This window comes from Oncorhynchus mykiss, chromosome 10 (genome assembly GCF_057628025.1).
Source record: "Oncorhynchus mykiss isolate SJ-2025 chromosome 10, ASM5762802v1, whole genome shotgun sequence".
In the NCBI taxonomy this organism is placed as follows: Eukaryota; Metazoa; Chordata; class Actinopteri; order Salmoniformes; family Salmonidae; genus Oncorhynchus; species Oncorhynchus mykiss.
The window spans coordinates 68719836-68733469 of NC_143031.1; the positions used below are offsets into that span (position 1 = coordinate 68719836).

Here is a 13634-nt window from a genome sequence, read left to right on the forward strand (position 1 = left end):
ACATCTCTGCATCGTTTTGCTGATATTACAGAGTTCAGTCAATGCATTTTGGTGTGGGAAAGATGACTGGGTTTGTGGGAAATGAGGTCTGCTTAGCAGGCTGATCATAAATAGAACCACCCACACATACACATACACACCCGTACACACACAAACAGGCCCAGTGCCAGACAGATCCACTCACACACACACACACACGCATCTCGATAGAGACTCCTCTAATCGCGCTAAGAAATTGAATGTGTGTGTAGATGGTCAAGGTTGAATTAGATCAGCGCTCCTGATCGTATCTGCTTGCCGCTGTTGGTTTACCCCCTCCAGCAAGCCCTGGCAGGAAGTGTGTGTGTTAGAGCCAGTGTGTGTGTGTCTGCGAGAGAAGATAGCTCGTTTGATGAAGGATGTCGGGAGAATGCTAACCAGACAATCACCTTGTGTGTTATTGATTGAGATGAGCGAGGTAATTAAATGGAAGGAGGGGGGGCTGGAGGGAGGTCGTTTTTAATGTCTTGATACGACATGTCCTGTTTTTGTACCTATCTCCTTGTTTTTGTTGTTTCGGTGGGGAGTAGGGTGTGTGTGTGTTTCAATGCATGTGTGTTTATTTGTGTGCATAGATTATTTTTGTGTAAATCAGCAAAAATGTGTATTATAGACTAAACATATATTTTTTACCATGTACAACATTTACTCCACAGCACTGTAACTTACATTAAACACTTCAAATACCCTTGGAATAATAAGCCATCTTGTCAATAACAACGCTGTGCTCTGTCTGGTTTTTACATCTCTCTCTACATAGACTGCTTTTGGTTACGGCCGACTCAGTATCTGGAGTAGACATTAATAACTGACATTAATGAATGTCCCGCCCTGAGAAACAAGCCTTCAATATGTTACCCACTGTACACAGTGTATTCACAACTGCTCCAGAGTTTACTCCCGCAATTTAGGCTGATGCCATGTGCATCATTTGAAAGGGTCACTTTCAAACCTTTCCACAGGACATCACTGTGCCGCTGTCGAGTTCCTGCCCCGAAAACTATGTCAGGTTTCACCCAGCGATTTAATCTGATCTCTGCTGATTCAGCAAAACTATTTGGAGCACCCAGGCCTGGTCCGTTTTTAAATGTTTGGGCAAAATATATACTTATTTCCTTCCCTGCCTCCCTCTCTCTAGAGATGTATTTTATGGTGCGTGTAACTTACAGTATAGATTTGAACTTATCTACCGTAACGGCATAGCCATATCTTCTCAAAGCCTCATTTTCGACCTTGCCTAAGTACAGCAGGCCAATTGACCAATGACACTGGCTACACAGTACAATATTGAGTCGTCACTCAGTATTTCTTGCGTAACCCCAGTACGCTCTGGTTAAGTTGACCTAAGGCATAGGTGAACTCGTCTGGCATATTATTAGAAAATGTCCCCGTAAGCCATAATGACCCCGTAAGCCATAGTGACCCAGTAAGCCATAGCATGACTCACAACATAGAAAGGGAGAACAACATGATTGAGCAAACTTGTGTGATGTGTCATCACATCAACGCGTACATAAGTGGCCTACAATGCCCTGAGCCCAGTGACTAAGCGATCCACCTATATGTGTGTGTGTGTGTGTGTGTGTGTGTGTGACTAAGGGTTCGACCTATCCGTGTCATCAATAACAAGTTAAGTCCTCGCCCCTGATTACCACCTGGAGAATCATTAACTATGGCGCAAGACTCAGTGACATGACAGGATGTGAACTCTGCAGCCAGGTCAGTCCATAGTGGGAGCTGTCCCATTATCAACTTGGCTGATAGTCTATCGACATTGGTTTGACATCTCTCTCCACATGTGCACAACGGCGTAGGTCAGACCTATAGCCTACATATCTTAGAATCCATTATTTAGGAAACAGTTGTTTCAAAGTTGACCTTAGACATCAGCGATAGGTAGTTGAAGGGGAGATATTGTTAGGTTAGCCTAGTGTAACATCTGCTAACAGTTTCTGCCTTTTGACTGTAGTGTTTCTGACTTTAATCTGTACTCTGTCATCTGGGCCAAATCAACTCCACAGTCTTGCTGTTATTTTGCACAAATACGCACGCAGGCACGCACACACGCACACACACACACACACAAACAGACAAAAACACACACACCCCTCCTCACAGCCTCTTGTCTGTCCTTTGTTTTTCTTAGCCTGCTAAAGACGTCTCCTCTGTGTTTCTGTCAGCGTCATTTCCAACTCGCTGCAGTAAATCTGACAAGTGCAAAATCCTTTCTCTTTTTTTGTCAGTTGGCAGGGATCCGTATGGTTAGCCACATTGTGCGGCTAATGTACTGTTTACGTAGTAAAAATGTGAATGTTTCACAGCATCTCAGAGGCCTCCGTTTCTGATGTCGTTGGATAACAATTACTTTGTCAGCTTTAAAGGCTAAACTGTGTCGTCTCGGTGTGTGCTTTTGTTTCAGCGCGTCGCTGAGACACCCGTCGTCCACAGCCAAAGTGTGTCTGGTTTGCGGGGACGAGGCGTCGGGATGTCACTACGGGGTTGTTACATGCGGCAGCTGCAAGGTCTTCTTCAAGAGAGCCGTAGAAGGTAGGAAAAGTATGATATGCCTTTCCGTTTGGGTCTGGGTTTGGGTGCTTACTAGCGTGCCTCCTGTTGAAGTCTGAGGAACCCTCCCTTCTATGGCCTCAGACTCCATATGGGACACAGTGTAAAGTAAAGTCTTAAAGAAAGTGTGAAATGCATTTTAAAGAGCTTCTGTTTATAATCTGCTTTTCTGTCTATAGTAGTACAGTTGATTGGGGACAGAAATATGCCTGGTCAGAAGATGTGAATATGGCCTTTAAAGATAATTGTCGGCCATTTTGGTTGTGTACGAAACACAACCCCTCCATTAGCGGGTTTAAACCTCAGTGCTAAGTTAGCCTAGCGCCAGGGCGCTAACTTAACTCACACCAGTGTCCATATAGTCTTAGAAGAATAACCTCCAGGAGAAAATGCTGAGCTAGCAACAAAGTAGCCCAAACCCAAAACATACTCACCCAGAGAGAGGTGACACCAGACCAGTCAGTCTAAAGAAATACCAATAAAGTTTAAAAGGAAGTCGTAAACTGGTGTTTACGAATGACTCCATTTTTGGAGCTTCTAGATAATTACCTGTCAAATATTTATAGTTTTAAACAGAAATGTATGACTCAGTCAGAAACAAATAAGGTTAAATTGCTCCGCATGTACAGTTTGTGGCCTAAGATGACTGAAAACCTCACAAACTACATACTTCTCCCATAACAGCCCTTTATGCTGTGTTTTAGCTGGGGAAAAAACAAAAACTCATAATGCGCTTTTCATTACCGTGTGTAGCGTGAGGCGCTGGGCTAAATCTCACACACATACGTGCATGGACACACACACCACACACACACACACCACACCACACACACACTCTCCGAGGAGGCAGGCAAGCACCAACAAGGCAGTCGGTAGGTGTTTTTTCAGCAGTCAACTGAGGAACTACAGTCAACTCCTATTGAATTATGTCTTCATTTGATGATATTTACAAACAGTCAATATATGTATCCCTATGAAACCGGATTAGGTCTCCTGGGTTATCGGATCAGAAATGATATCATTCCACTCTGAGCGTGCCTGGGAGGGCTGGGAAGAGTTAACATATAACAGCTGAAGATCTGTGTGTTTGTGTGTGTGTGTGTGTGTGTGTGTGTGTGTGTGTGTGTGTGTGTGTGTGCAGCTGTTTGTGCAGAAAGCAGGCAGCAGAGTTGGCCACATGAGGTTGGTTAAGAGTGTTATCACCCAGGCCTATTCAGTCTTATTTTAGGCTCATTCAATTCCAAATGGGATACACAGTTGGAATCTGTAGACTGTTTGCCTCTTGGGAAACTGCTGTGATTTCTGTGGAACAACTGCTGCTTTGTTCACTTGTTCAATTAGCCCCTAAACATGTCCTCGTTCTGTGTGTTAGATAGCCATGTCAAATGATCAAATCAAATTGTATTTGTCACATGCGCCGAAAACAACAGGTGTACACTTTACCGTGAAACGCTTACTTACGAGCCCTTTCCTAACAATGCAGAGTTAAAGACAAATGTATAAAACCTGTAAAAGGAAATCAGAATAGAAATGTAAAAGGAAACAATAAAATAACAAGACAATATACAAGGAATACCGGTACCAAGTCAATGTGCAGGGGTACGAGGTAGTTGATGTGAATGGGGGCGTTCTCGGCCCTCTGTTTCCTGCAGTCAATGAACAGCATACTCACGTAAGTGTTCCTTTTGTCCAGGTGGGAAAGGGCAGTATGGAGTGCAATAGAGATTGCGTCATCTGTGGATCTGTCGGGGAAGTATGAGAATTGGAGTGGGTCCAGGGGGTCTGGGATGATGGTGTTGATGTGAGCCATGACCAGCCTTTCAAAGCATTTGATAGCTAAAGATGTGAGTGCTAGAGGGTGATAGTAATTTAGACAGGTTACCTTGGCCTTCTTGGGCAAAGGGACTATGGGCAAAGGGACTATCTTCTTGAAACATGTAGGTATTACAGACTGAGTCAGGGAGAGGTTGAAAATGTAAGGGAAGACACTTGCCAGCTGGTCAGCGCATGCTGTTTAAAGGTCTTACTCACATAGGCTACGGAGAGCATGATCACACAGTCATCCGGAACAGCTGGTGCTCTGATGCATGGTTCAGTGTTTCTAGCCTCGAAGCGAACATAGAAGGCATTTCGCTCGTAGGCTCGCGTCACTATCCGTGATAGTTTGCAAGACCTGCCACATCTGACGAGCATCAGAGAGGTGTAGTAGGATTCGATCTTAGTCCTGTATTGAACGTTGCCTGTTTAATGGTTCGTCAGAGGGTGTAGCGAGATTTCTTATAAGCATCCGGACAAGTATCCTACTCCTTAAAATTACTTAAGGAGAAGATTGTGTCACATCTAAACTGATACTGTCAGGTATTGTAGGCCATCACTCTCTCTCTTAGATGTGGAATAGCCTAGTTACAATCTATAGGAATTGTGGGTAATGTAGTGTATATTATGTTTGAACTGACTACTCTAGGGTCTGTTCTGGTGCAGCTGCTGCCTGGTCAAACTATGTGAACTAGTGGGCTGATGTCATCAAGGTTGCTTGTACTGTAGTATGTGTGTCCTTTGTGATGTGTGCAGTGAGCCCAGCTAGCGCTTACCTTACATCAGCATAGCTGCTAAGAGGGGGAGGGTGGGGAAGAGAGGATGAGAGGTAGAGGGGGAGGGAAAGAAAGGTAGAGGGGGTGGGAAAGAAACGGGGAGTGAAAGAGGTAGGGTATAGAATGATAGTAGGAGAAAAAGACAGGGGAATTGCAAAAGAGAGACAGAGGGCAGAGAAACAGACATAGAAGGGAGTGGAGTGAGAGAATGAGGCAGACAGAAAGAATGAGAGAGCGAGCGAGAGGGGGAGACAGACAGACACAGAGAGGAGGGGCTGAGAAAGAAAGTAAGCTAGAGAGAGGGAACAAGAGCGAGAGAAAGAAAACTAAAGTGATGTGTCAGCACCAAGCTCCGGAGAGGTGTAAGTAGGACGTGAGGAGACGTTCTACTTCTCCTCCTCCCTCTTTCTCCTCCTTCCCCTCGTCCTCTCTCCTCCTCAATGTGAAAAACCTGGCCTCTGTGAGTCTGATAATGAGCTATGAGAGGAGACTGCAGAACAATGTCAATACAACGGGAGAAATAATCCATGTTTAATTTCTGTCAAGGCGCCCCCCAGCTGCCTCACAGGCACGACGGCCTCCTACTGCCTCCGCCCATTAGACCCAGTTACCGACTCAGAGTCTCAGACCCATTACAACCCACAGCTAGTTAGTATTCTTTACTCATCGTCAGCTCACATTAAAATCCTGTGTACGCTTCCCTTCAATGATAAAGTCGAGGAGTCTATAGGCTGGTCTCAGATCTCTTTGTGTGTCATTAGCCATAGGATTAGGCGATACTGTACAAACAGGTCTGTGACCATACTACGGAGTGTGTGAGTAGTGGAAGGAACTGGAATATAATCTATAATTCAGGTTATAATTTTGGGTTAGATGTAAACTAGGTACAGTATGTACTGGGTTTGTGTGAATGGTAGTTTTTGGTGGTTTGGTAAGTGTAGCTTTAAACTGTGTTCGGCTGAACAGTATACCACTCTGATCTCAATGGAACTTCTCATATACAGTATATACACCTCTTGGGCCAGTAACCGAAATGTTGCTGGATCGAATCCCCAGCTGACAAGGTCAAAATCTGTCGTTCTGCCTGAGCAAGGCCATCAACCCGCTGTTCCCCAGGCACTGATGACGTGGATGTCAATTAAGGCAGCCCCCCACCCGCACCTCTCTTTGAATGCATTCAGTTGTACTGACTAGGTATCTCCCTTTCCCTTTCCACTCCATGCTGCCTCCCACCAGACTGAAACCAGATGATGTTTAATTCATTATGGAAATGTTCGCCCACTAACTGTTCACTTAAAGATCTCTCATTTCAAAGAATAAATATTCCATCGTAATTTAGAGAATAACGGTGTATGCATTTTAATACTCGTTCGTTTGTCTTTTTATATACATTTAGTTGATATGACAAATAGCCTTCTCTGTGTAGCTGAGCACAAGGCATCATTTATTGAGCTTAGCAGCTGTTGCTAAATGGAAAGGGTTACGGGGGCTTATGAATAACACCCAGGGGTATTGCTGTAGAATCATTATCTCCTATAAAGTTATAGACAAATTCTCATTCATTTCTGAGCCTTGTTGGTCGTTGTTTCACCTCATACAGTACCTACAAAACGAACTTACTGTAGTCTCTGTTACCTCACGTAGGAATTTGGTTTGTACTTGACTTGAATTTAATTAGCATGGCAGACAATGTATATAAAAACTGTTCGAAAATTGTGGATACAGTACGTTTCCAAGCCAAGCATCTTCACACATTGAACTAGTCTCTACTACCCCCTCCCCTCCCTTATCCCTACCCTATCCCAGTGTGGATACAGTACCTTTCCAAGCCAAGCATCTTCACACATTGAACTAGTCTCTACTACCCCCTCCCCTCCCTTATCCCTACCCTATCCCAGTGTGGATACAGTACCTTTCCAAGCCAAGCATCTTCACACATTGAACTAGTCTCTACTACCCCCTCCCCTCCACTACCCCTCCCCTCCCTTATCCTTACCCCTCCCCTATCCCTGAAGTCATCCCTGAGACAGCGTGTTGATACAAGACAGCTGGGCTCTGTAAACCACTCCATGTGGACTGCTGCTCTGGGATGCTTCTCAAACGGCACCCTATTTCCTAAACAGTGCATAGGGCTCTGGTCAGAACTAGTGCACTATAATAAATAGGGTGCCATTTGGGACACATCCCCTTTCTGGTCTGTAAGACTAACTGTTGAGTGCTGCTAGTTTATTATTCACATGTCATCAGTGGTTTGGCATACCGTTCTGTTTAATAATATTCAGTACAGTTCTTTATTCCATGACTTATTATTTTACTGGCTTTTACTTTATTGAACTCAAAGGTCTACTGTGAAACCTTTCAACCGTGTTACAGGCTAGCCGTGTATAGTATTGCAGTATGTGGCACGGGGATGGTTAGCATTACACTGATGTAAAGCTCTCGTTCTCTGGGCATCAGTGGAAAAGTTCATCTGAGGACACGAATGGTACTGTTTGAGTTGACTGGCAGGCCCATGCTCCAATCAAATGGTTTATATTTTGACTGACTGGTCTGTGCTCCAATCAGATGGTTTACATTTTTACTGATAGGTCTGTGACGCCTCCTCTAGCTGGACTGGGTGCCTCAGGTTGTCTCATATAACAGCATCTGAAACCCAGCCATTTATTAGACTCAGTCCCTCTCAGACGAATGGCATACATGTTCTTCTATCAGACTTACAATAAACCTACATTGATGTAATGTACATTTATTACAATCATGCTATGTGCATTTTCACATTTCATAGAGATGTGATGTCCTTTGACTACTCTGATATATTTGAAATGAATTAGTCATGCTATATGCAGAATAACAATAAGCATGGTGTTCCAAAATGGCATATTTCTCCAAGTTGTACCATACAATGAACACCACTTGTCCCTTTAACATAAGGTGAAGTAAGCAATCATGGATTGTATCAAAGCAGGCATTATAGCAATCTAATCCATACTAACAATGTTACATAAATTAACAGGAAGCCATTAAGACCACCTCTTAGGTTGTGTTTGACCCACTTCGTTAAGGTTACCAAAATCCCGGTAAACCCAGAACTAAAATCTCGCCTAATTACTGTAGGTCAGATGCTCGTAACATTTATATTTACCTAGTCTGGCCACGAGAAATTCAAGTTACCAAGTGAAAGCAGTTTTTGATCAGACACCTGTATTAGAGCCTATAGACAACTATATAATCCATGACGACAGTGCCCTCCCCTTGACCCCATTAACGACTGTCAACGTAATTAGTGAACGAGGCCAGACAGTGACTGACTGAGGGTGTAGAATTTCCTTAAGCCTCTAGTAATTATGCTAGATAATTAAAAGTAATTGTGTCATTTAATGGAAGCCGAACCCTTTCACACCACAGTTGTATTAATTAAATGTTGCAGGCAACAACAGCTGTGGATGATGCATTGATAAAACACTAGGCCTGAATACTATGTATTTTTTGCAGATTATAGTAATTGGTTTAGCAACATGAGTAAGTAGGCCAAGTACCAGGGTTACCCAAGGTTCATTCAACTATTGTCTATGCTCTGAATGCTAGTCACCTTAGTAGCAGTCCTGGTTTATTGGGTTTATAGGCCTTTAAACAGTGCTACGTGGATGTAGGCCTATGGCTGGCCTTCAACTTGTCCAGCTCCAGACCCAAATGAGCCTACAGTATCCGCGGTTGCCAGTTACTATTAATTGGTTCATTCTAGTGCAGCTTAGATGAATGGTAGGCAGTATTCTTAGTAGCAGTCCTTGTCCATTGTATAATAGACCTATGCGGAAGTATCGTAACCATGAGTGCCAGTTAATATCTAGCCAACAGACCGACCGGTCCCTCCGTGTTTCCTCTGTGTCCTTAACTCAACCTGACCTGAGATGACCCATGTAGATGGTGTGTGGAGCCACTCATGCCCTCGTTGCCCCGTGGCACTAAAGGCCTCGATCACCACCCATCTACTTCCTCTTCCAGGCTGATACCTTTGTTCTTTGACATCAATGCAAAGAGGGTTCCGAGCACTGGGTCACTGGGTAGGATACACCTTAAGTGTTTAACCAAATAACACCACCAGGCCAATCAGATGGGCTTTATCAATGTTATCACTGGCCCATTGGTTTGTGGTTGATATGCGCAGGAGCAGTGTTGATACAGTTGTGGTGTGGGGGGTATGTGTGTGTACTGTTGATGTGTGTATGGGTGTTGTGACTGCACTTTGCAGAACGTTTTTGAAGAAAATATCGTTTGTGTGTTTTGACTGATAGGTATCTGAAATTACATGTGTGACTATCTACTACACCAAGCCAGATTAAATTGCGTAGGTCTATATTATGCTAAATATGCAAGTGTGCCAATTATCCTACACCTACAGTATGCATGTCATTACATAGACTGTTGAATTATTGCATCACAAATAGTAGAATTCCTATAGAGGGACTAAGCACTGTGGTTGTCCTGGTAAAGCGGGAAGTTCAACCTGTAGGGGCGGATGTGGTTTCCATGGTTACTGGGTTAACCTTTAGGATCGGCAGTGAATCAGGTGACTTTATAAAAACAGCAAATCATGCGCACACTGCTGTGACAGACAGGGCAGTTGGGAAATCCAAGAGGGTTGTATATGTGTAACTATTAACCCCAGAAACAGGTAATGAAGCACTTTCTGATTTGTTTAATTTGGAAGAGAAGTCACGTTTGTTTTGGCCCGCTGCCGGAAATGTTCATTTTCTAAACCGCTCTATAAAAGAACGCTGCCCCTTCCTTCCGAATAGAAATCAATTATATTGTCTTTGATGTTCATGTTTTTAAATGTCAATTGTAAAGTATTTTGTCTGTAATGTATTTTTCGCTATGTGTTGGACCCCAGTAAGACTAGCTGTCACCACTGGCGTTGACTAATAAATCAAATGGAGGTCCAAGAGAACATCGGCCACTAGATGTGTGTGTGAGAGGGAAGGATGGAGAGGTAGGTTAAAGAATGGGGACTATACCTTCATGTTGAAATAAAACCACATTAGAATGTCCCGGTGAGAGAATAATGACCATGGAGACATGTAAGGCTGTGATCCTGGGGTAAAATAACAGACGTTTGAGATAATAGGGGAGTAGATGGGAAACCCAGATCAACTTGGTTGGGGGCTGCCTATTCTCTCTCTTTGAATACAAAATGTATAGAGTGTGTGTGTTTGAATGACTTCAAGGTGTACCATGAATCTAATAGGAACGTGTTGAGAACTTCTGTTGAAAAAGACCACTGACAGACGTCGTCATTGAAAACAAATGAGTGCTTTTCATTCTGAGCCTGTGTCAAATTCTCCAGCGTTTTTTTATTTTTTTTATCTGGTGAACGCCATTTAGGAGCTGACTGCCTTAATCCAACAACAACAGTCGTTACACAGCTGTATGCAGCCAAGGTGGCCTATGTCAAATGTGTTGGTGCATGTCAAAAGACATTGCCTGGCTAGAATAGACATGCCACTGGCAGGATCTCCGTTGTCGTCGTGTGTGCGTGTGACGCTCGGTAAACACTAAATATAGCCTAGCCTAATGACACAAGTGTCTTAGACAACGCCTCTTCACTCAATGCGGGACAGATACCGAAACACGAGCCACGGTCTCAAGTTCAGACTATTTAAATAGGAACTGCTTAAAGGCTGCAGTACTGTATGGCCTCAACCTGAATCTGTGGAGGACATGGGCCTCTCAGACTCTTCTTTCAAAGAGGTTCTCAGTATCTGGCAACCTGGGCCAAAAAAAAGAAAGAAAAGCTGTTCAAAAGGGTCTCCCATAGGGAGACATCGTATTCCCCACATAGTAATATCCCCATAGCGGTTTTATGCTCCAGTTGACAGGCAGGGTCCGCTCATAGGCCAGTTGCCAGATGTTGATGTCACAAACACAGCAAAAAGGAGACATCAATGGAGTCCGTTCAGGAACTCCCTCGGTTGCCATGTAATGTAATGGAGTTCTCTCTCCTGGAGCTGGTTGAGCACTTACAGTAGTAATGTAGCCGTAGCCCTTTTACGATGATTGCAGGAGATTTTATATTGTATTAAAGTATAGCATTATAGAAAGAAAACTATGTACAAAATGTGTTTTTGGTATCATTATAATAAGTATAATGTTGATTTGATCTGTTCCTTGGTATATGAAAACATTAGGATGTAATAATGGTCCACCATGTCCATCAGTGCACATTCACATTCTAGGAATGCTTTTATGGAGTACAAATAGGAGGCAATGGTTTCTTGGATTAAATCAAATCAATTTGTATTTGTCACATGCGCCGAATACAACAGGTGTAGTAGACCTTACAGTGAAATGCTTACTTACAAGCCCTTAAACCAACAATGCAGTTTTTTTTGAAATACCTAAAAAAAAAGTAAGAGATAAGAATAACAAATAAAGAGCAGCAGTAAATAAACAATAGCGGGGCTACATACAGGGGGTACCGGTACAGAGTCAATGTGCGGGGGCACCGGTATAGAGGTAATGTGTACATGTAGGTAGAGTTACTAAAGTGACTATGCATAGATAACAGAGTAGCAGCAGCGTAGGGGGTACTCTTGATGGTGCAGCTGTAAAACCTTTTGAGGATCTGAGGACCCATGCCAAATCTTTTCAGTCTCCTGAGGGGAATAGGTTTTGTCGTGCTCTCTTCACAACTTTCTTGGTGTGCTTGGACTACGTTAGTGATGTGGATACCAAGGGACTTGAAGCTCTCAACCTGCTCCACTACAGCCCCGTCAATGAGAATGGGGGCGTGCTCGGCCCTCCTTTTCCTGTAGTCCACAATCATCTCCTTTGTCTTGATCACATTGAGGGAGAGGTTGTCCTTGCACCACACGGTCAGGTCCATGACCTCTTCCTATAGGCTGTCTCATCATTGTCGGTGATCAGGCCTACCACTGTTGTGTCATCAACAAACTTGGTGTTGGAGTCACGCCTGGCATGGCAGTGATGAGTGGACAGGGAGTACAGGTGGGGACTGAGCACGCAACCGAGAGGCCCTGTGTTGAGGATCAGCGTGGTGGAAGTGTTGGTACCTACCCTTACCACCTGGGGGCAGCCCGTCAGCAAGTCCAGGATCCATTTGCAGAGGGAGGTGTTTAGTCACAGGGTCTTTAGCTTAGTGATGAGCTTTGAGGGCACTATGGTGTTGAACGCTGAGCTGTAGTCAATGAATAGCATTCTCACAAAGGTGTTCCTTTTGTCCAGGTGTGAAAGGGAAGTGTGGAGTGGAATAGATTACATCATCTGTGGATTTGTTGGTGCGGTATGCAAATTGGAGTGGGTCTAGGGTTTCTGGGACAATGTTGATGTGAGCCATGACCAGCCTTTCAAAGCATTTCATGGCTACTGACGTGAGTGCTATGGGTCGGTAGTCATTTAGGCAGGTTATCTTAGTGTTCTTGAGCAAAGAGACTAAGATTGAAAATGCCAGTGAAGACACTTGCCAGTTGGTCAGCGCATGCTCGGAGTACATGTCCTGGTAATCCGTCTGGCCCTGCAGCCTTGTGAATGTTGACCTGTTGAAAAGTCTTACTCACATTGGCTACTGAGAGCATGATCAAAGTCTTTCGGTACAGCTAGTGCCCTCATGCATGTTTCAGTGTTACTTGCCTCGAAGCGAGTATAGAAGTTATTTAGCTCGTCTGATAGGCTCATGTCACTGGGCAGCTCTCAGCGGTGCTTCCCTTTGTATTCTGTAATAGTTTGCAAGCCCTGCCACATCCGACAAGTGTCGGAGCCGGTGTAGTACGATTCGATCTTAGTCCTGTATTGACGCTTTGTCTGTTTGATGGTTCGTCAGATGGCATAGCAGGATTTCTTATAAGCTTCAGAGTTAGAATCCCACTTCTTGAAAACGGCAGCTCTACCCTTTAGCTCTGTGTGAATGTTGCATGTAATCCATGGCTTTTGATTGGGGTATGTACATACAGGCACTGTGGGGATGACGTCCTTGATGCACTTATTGATGAAGCCAGTGACTGAATTGGTGTACTCGATGCCATCAGAAGAATCCCTGAATATATTCCAGTCTGTGCTAGCAAAACAGTCCTGTAGATTAGCATCTGCTTCATCGGACCACTTTTTTTATAGACCGAATCACTGGTGCTCCCTGCTTTAATTTTAGCTTGTAAGCAGGAATCAGGAGGATAGAATTATGGTCAGATTTACCAAATGGAGGGCGAGGGAGAGCTTTATACACTTCTGTGTAGAGTAAAGGGGGTCTATAATTTTTTTCCCCCCTCTGGTTGCACATTTATCATGCTGATAGAAATGAGGTAAAACTGATTTAAGTTTCCCTGCATTAAAGTCCCAGGCTACTAGGAGCACCGCCTCCGGATGAACGGTTTCCTGTTTGCTTATGGCGGTGTACAGCTCATAGAGTGCGGTTTTAGTCCCAGCATC

The 13634-nt window shown here is 44.0% G+C and overlaps 1 protein-coding gene across 4 annotated transcripts in view; it reads left to right on the forward strand.

The window, feature by feature from the left end:
• mrb (mineralocorticoid receptor form B) overlaps positions 1-13634 on the forward strand; it is a 95090-nt gene that overhangs the window by 52729 nt on the left and 28727 nt on the right. For 2 of the 4 annotated variants that reach the window (XM_021617183.3, XM_021617184.3), the window contains exon 3: positions 2459-2595. In XM_021617183.3, the coding sequence (XP_021472858.3) occupies positions 2459-2595 (137 nt within the window). 4 annotated transcript variants of the gene reach the window in all.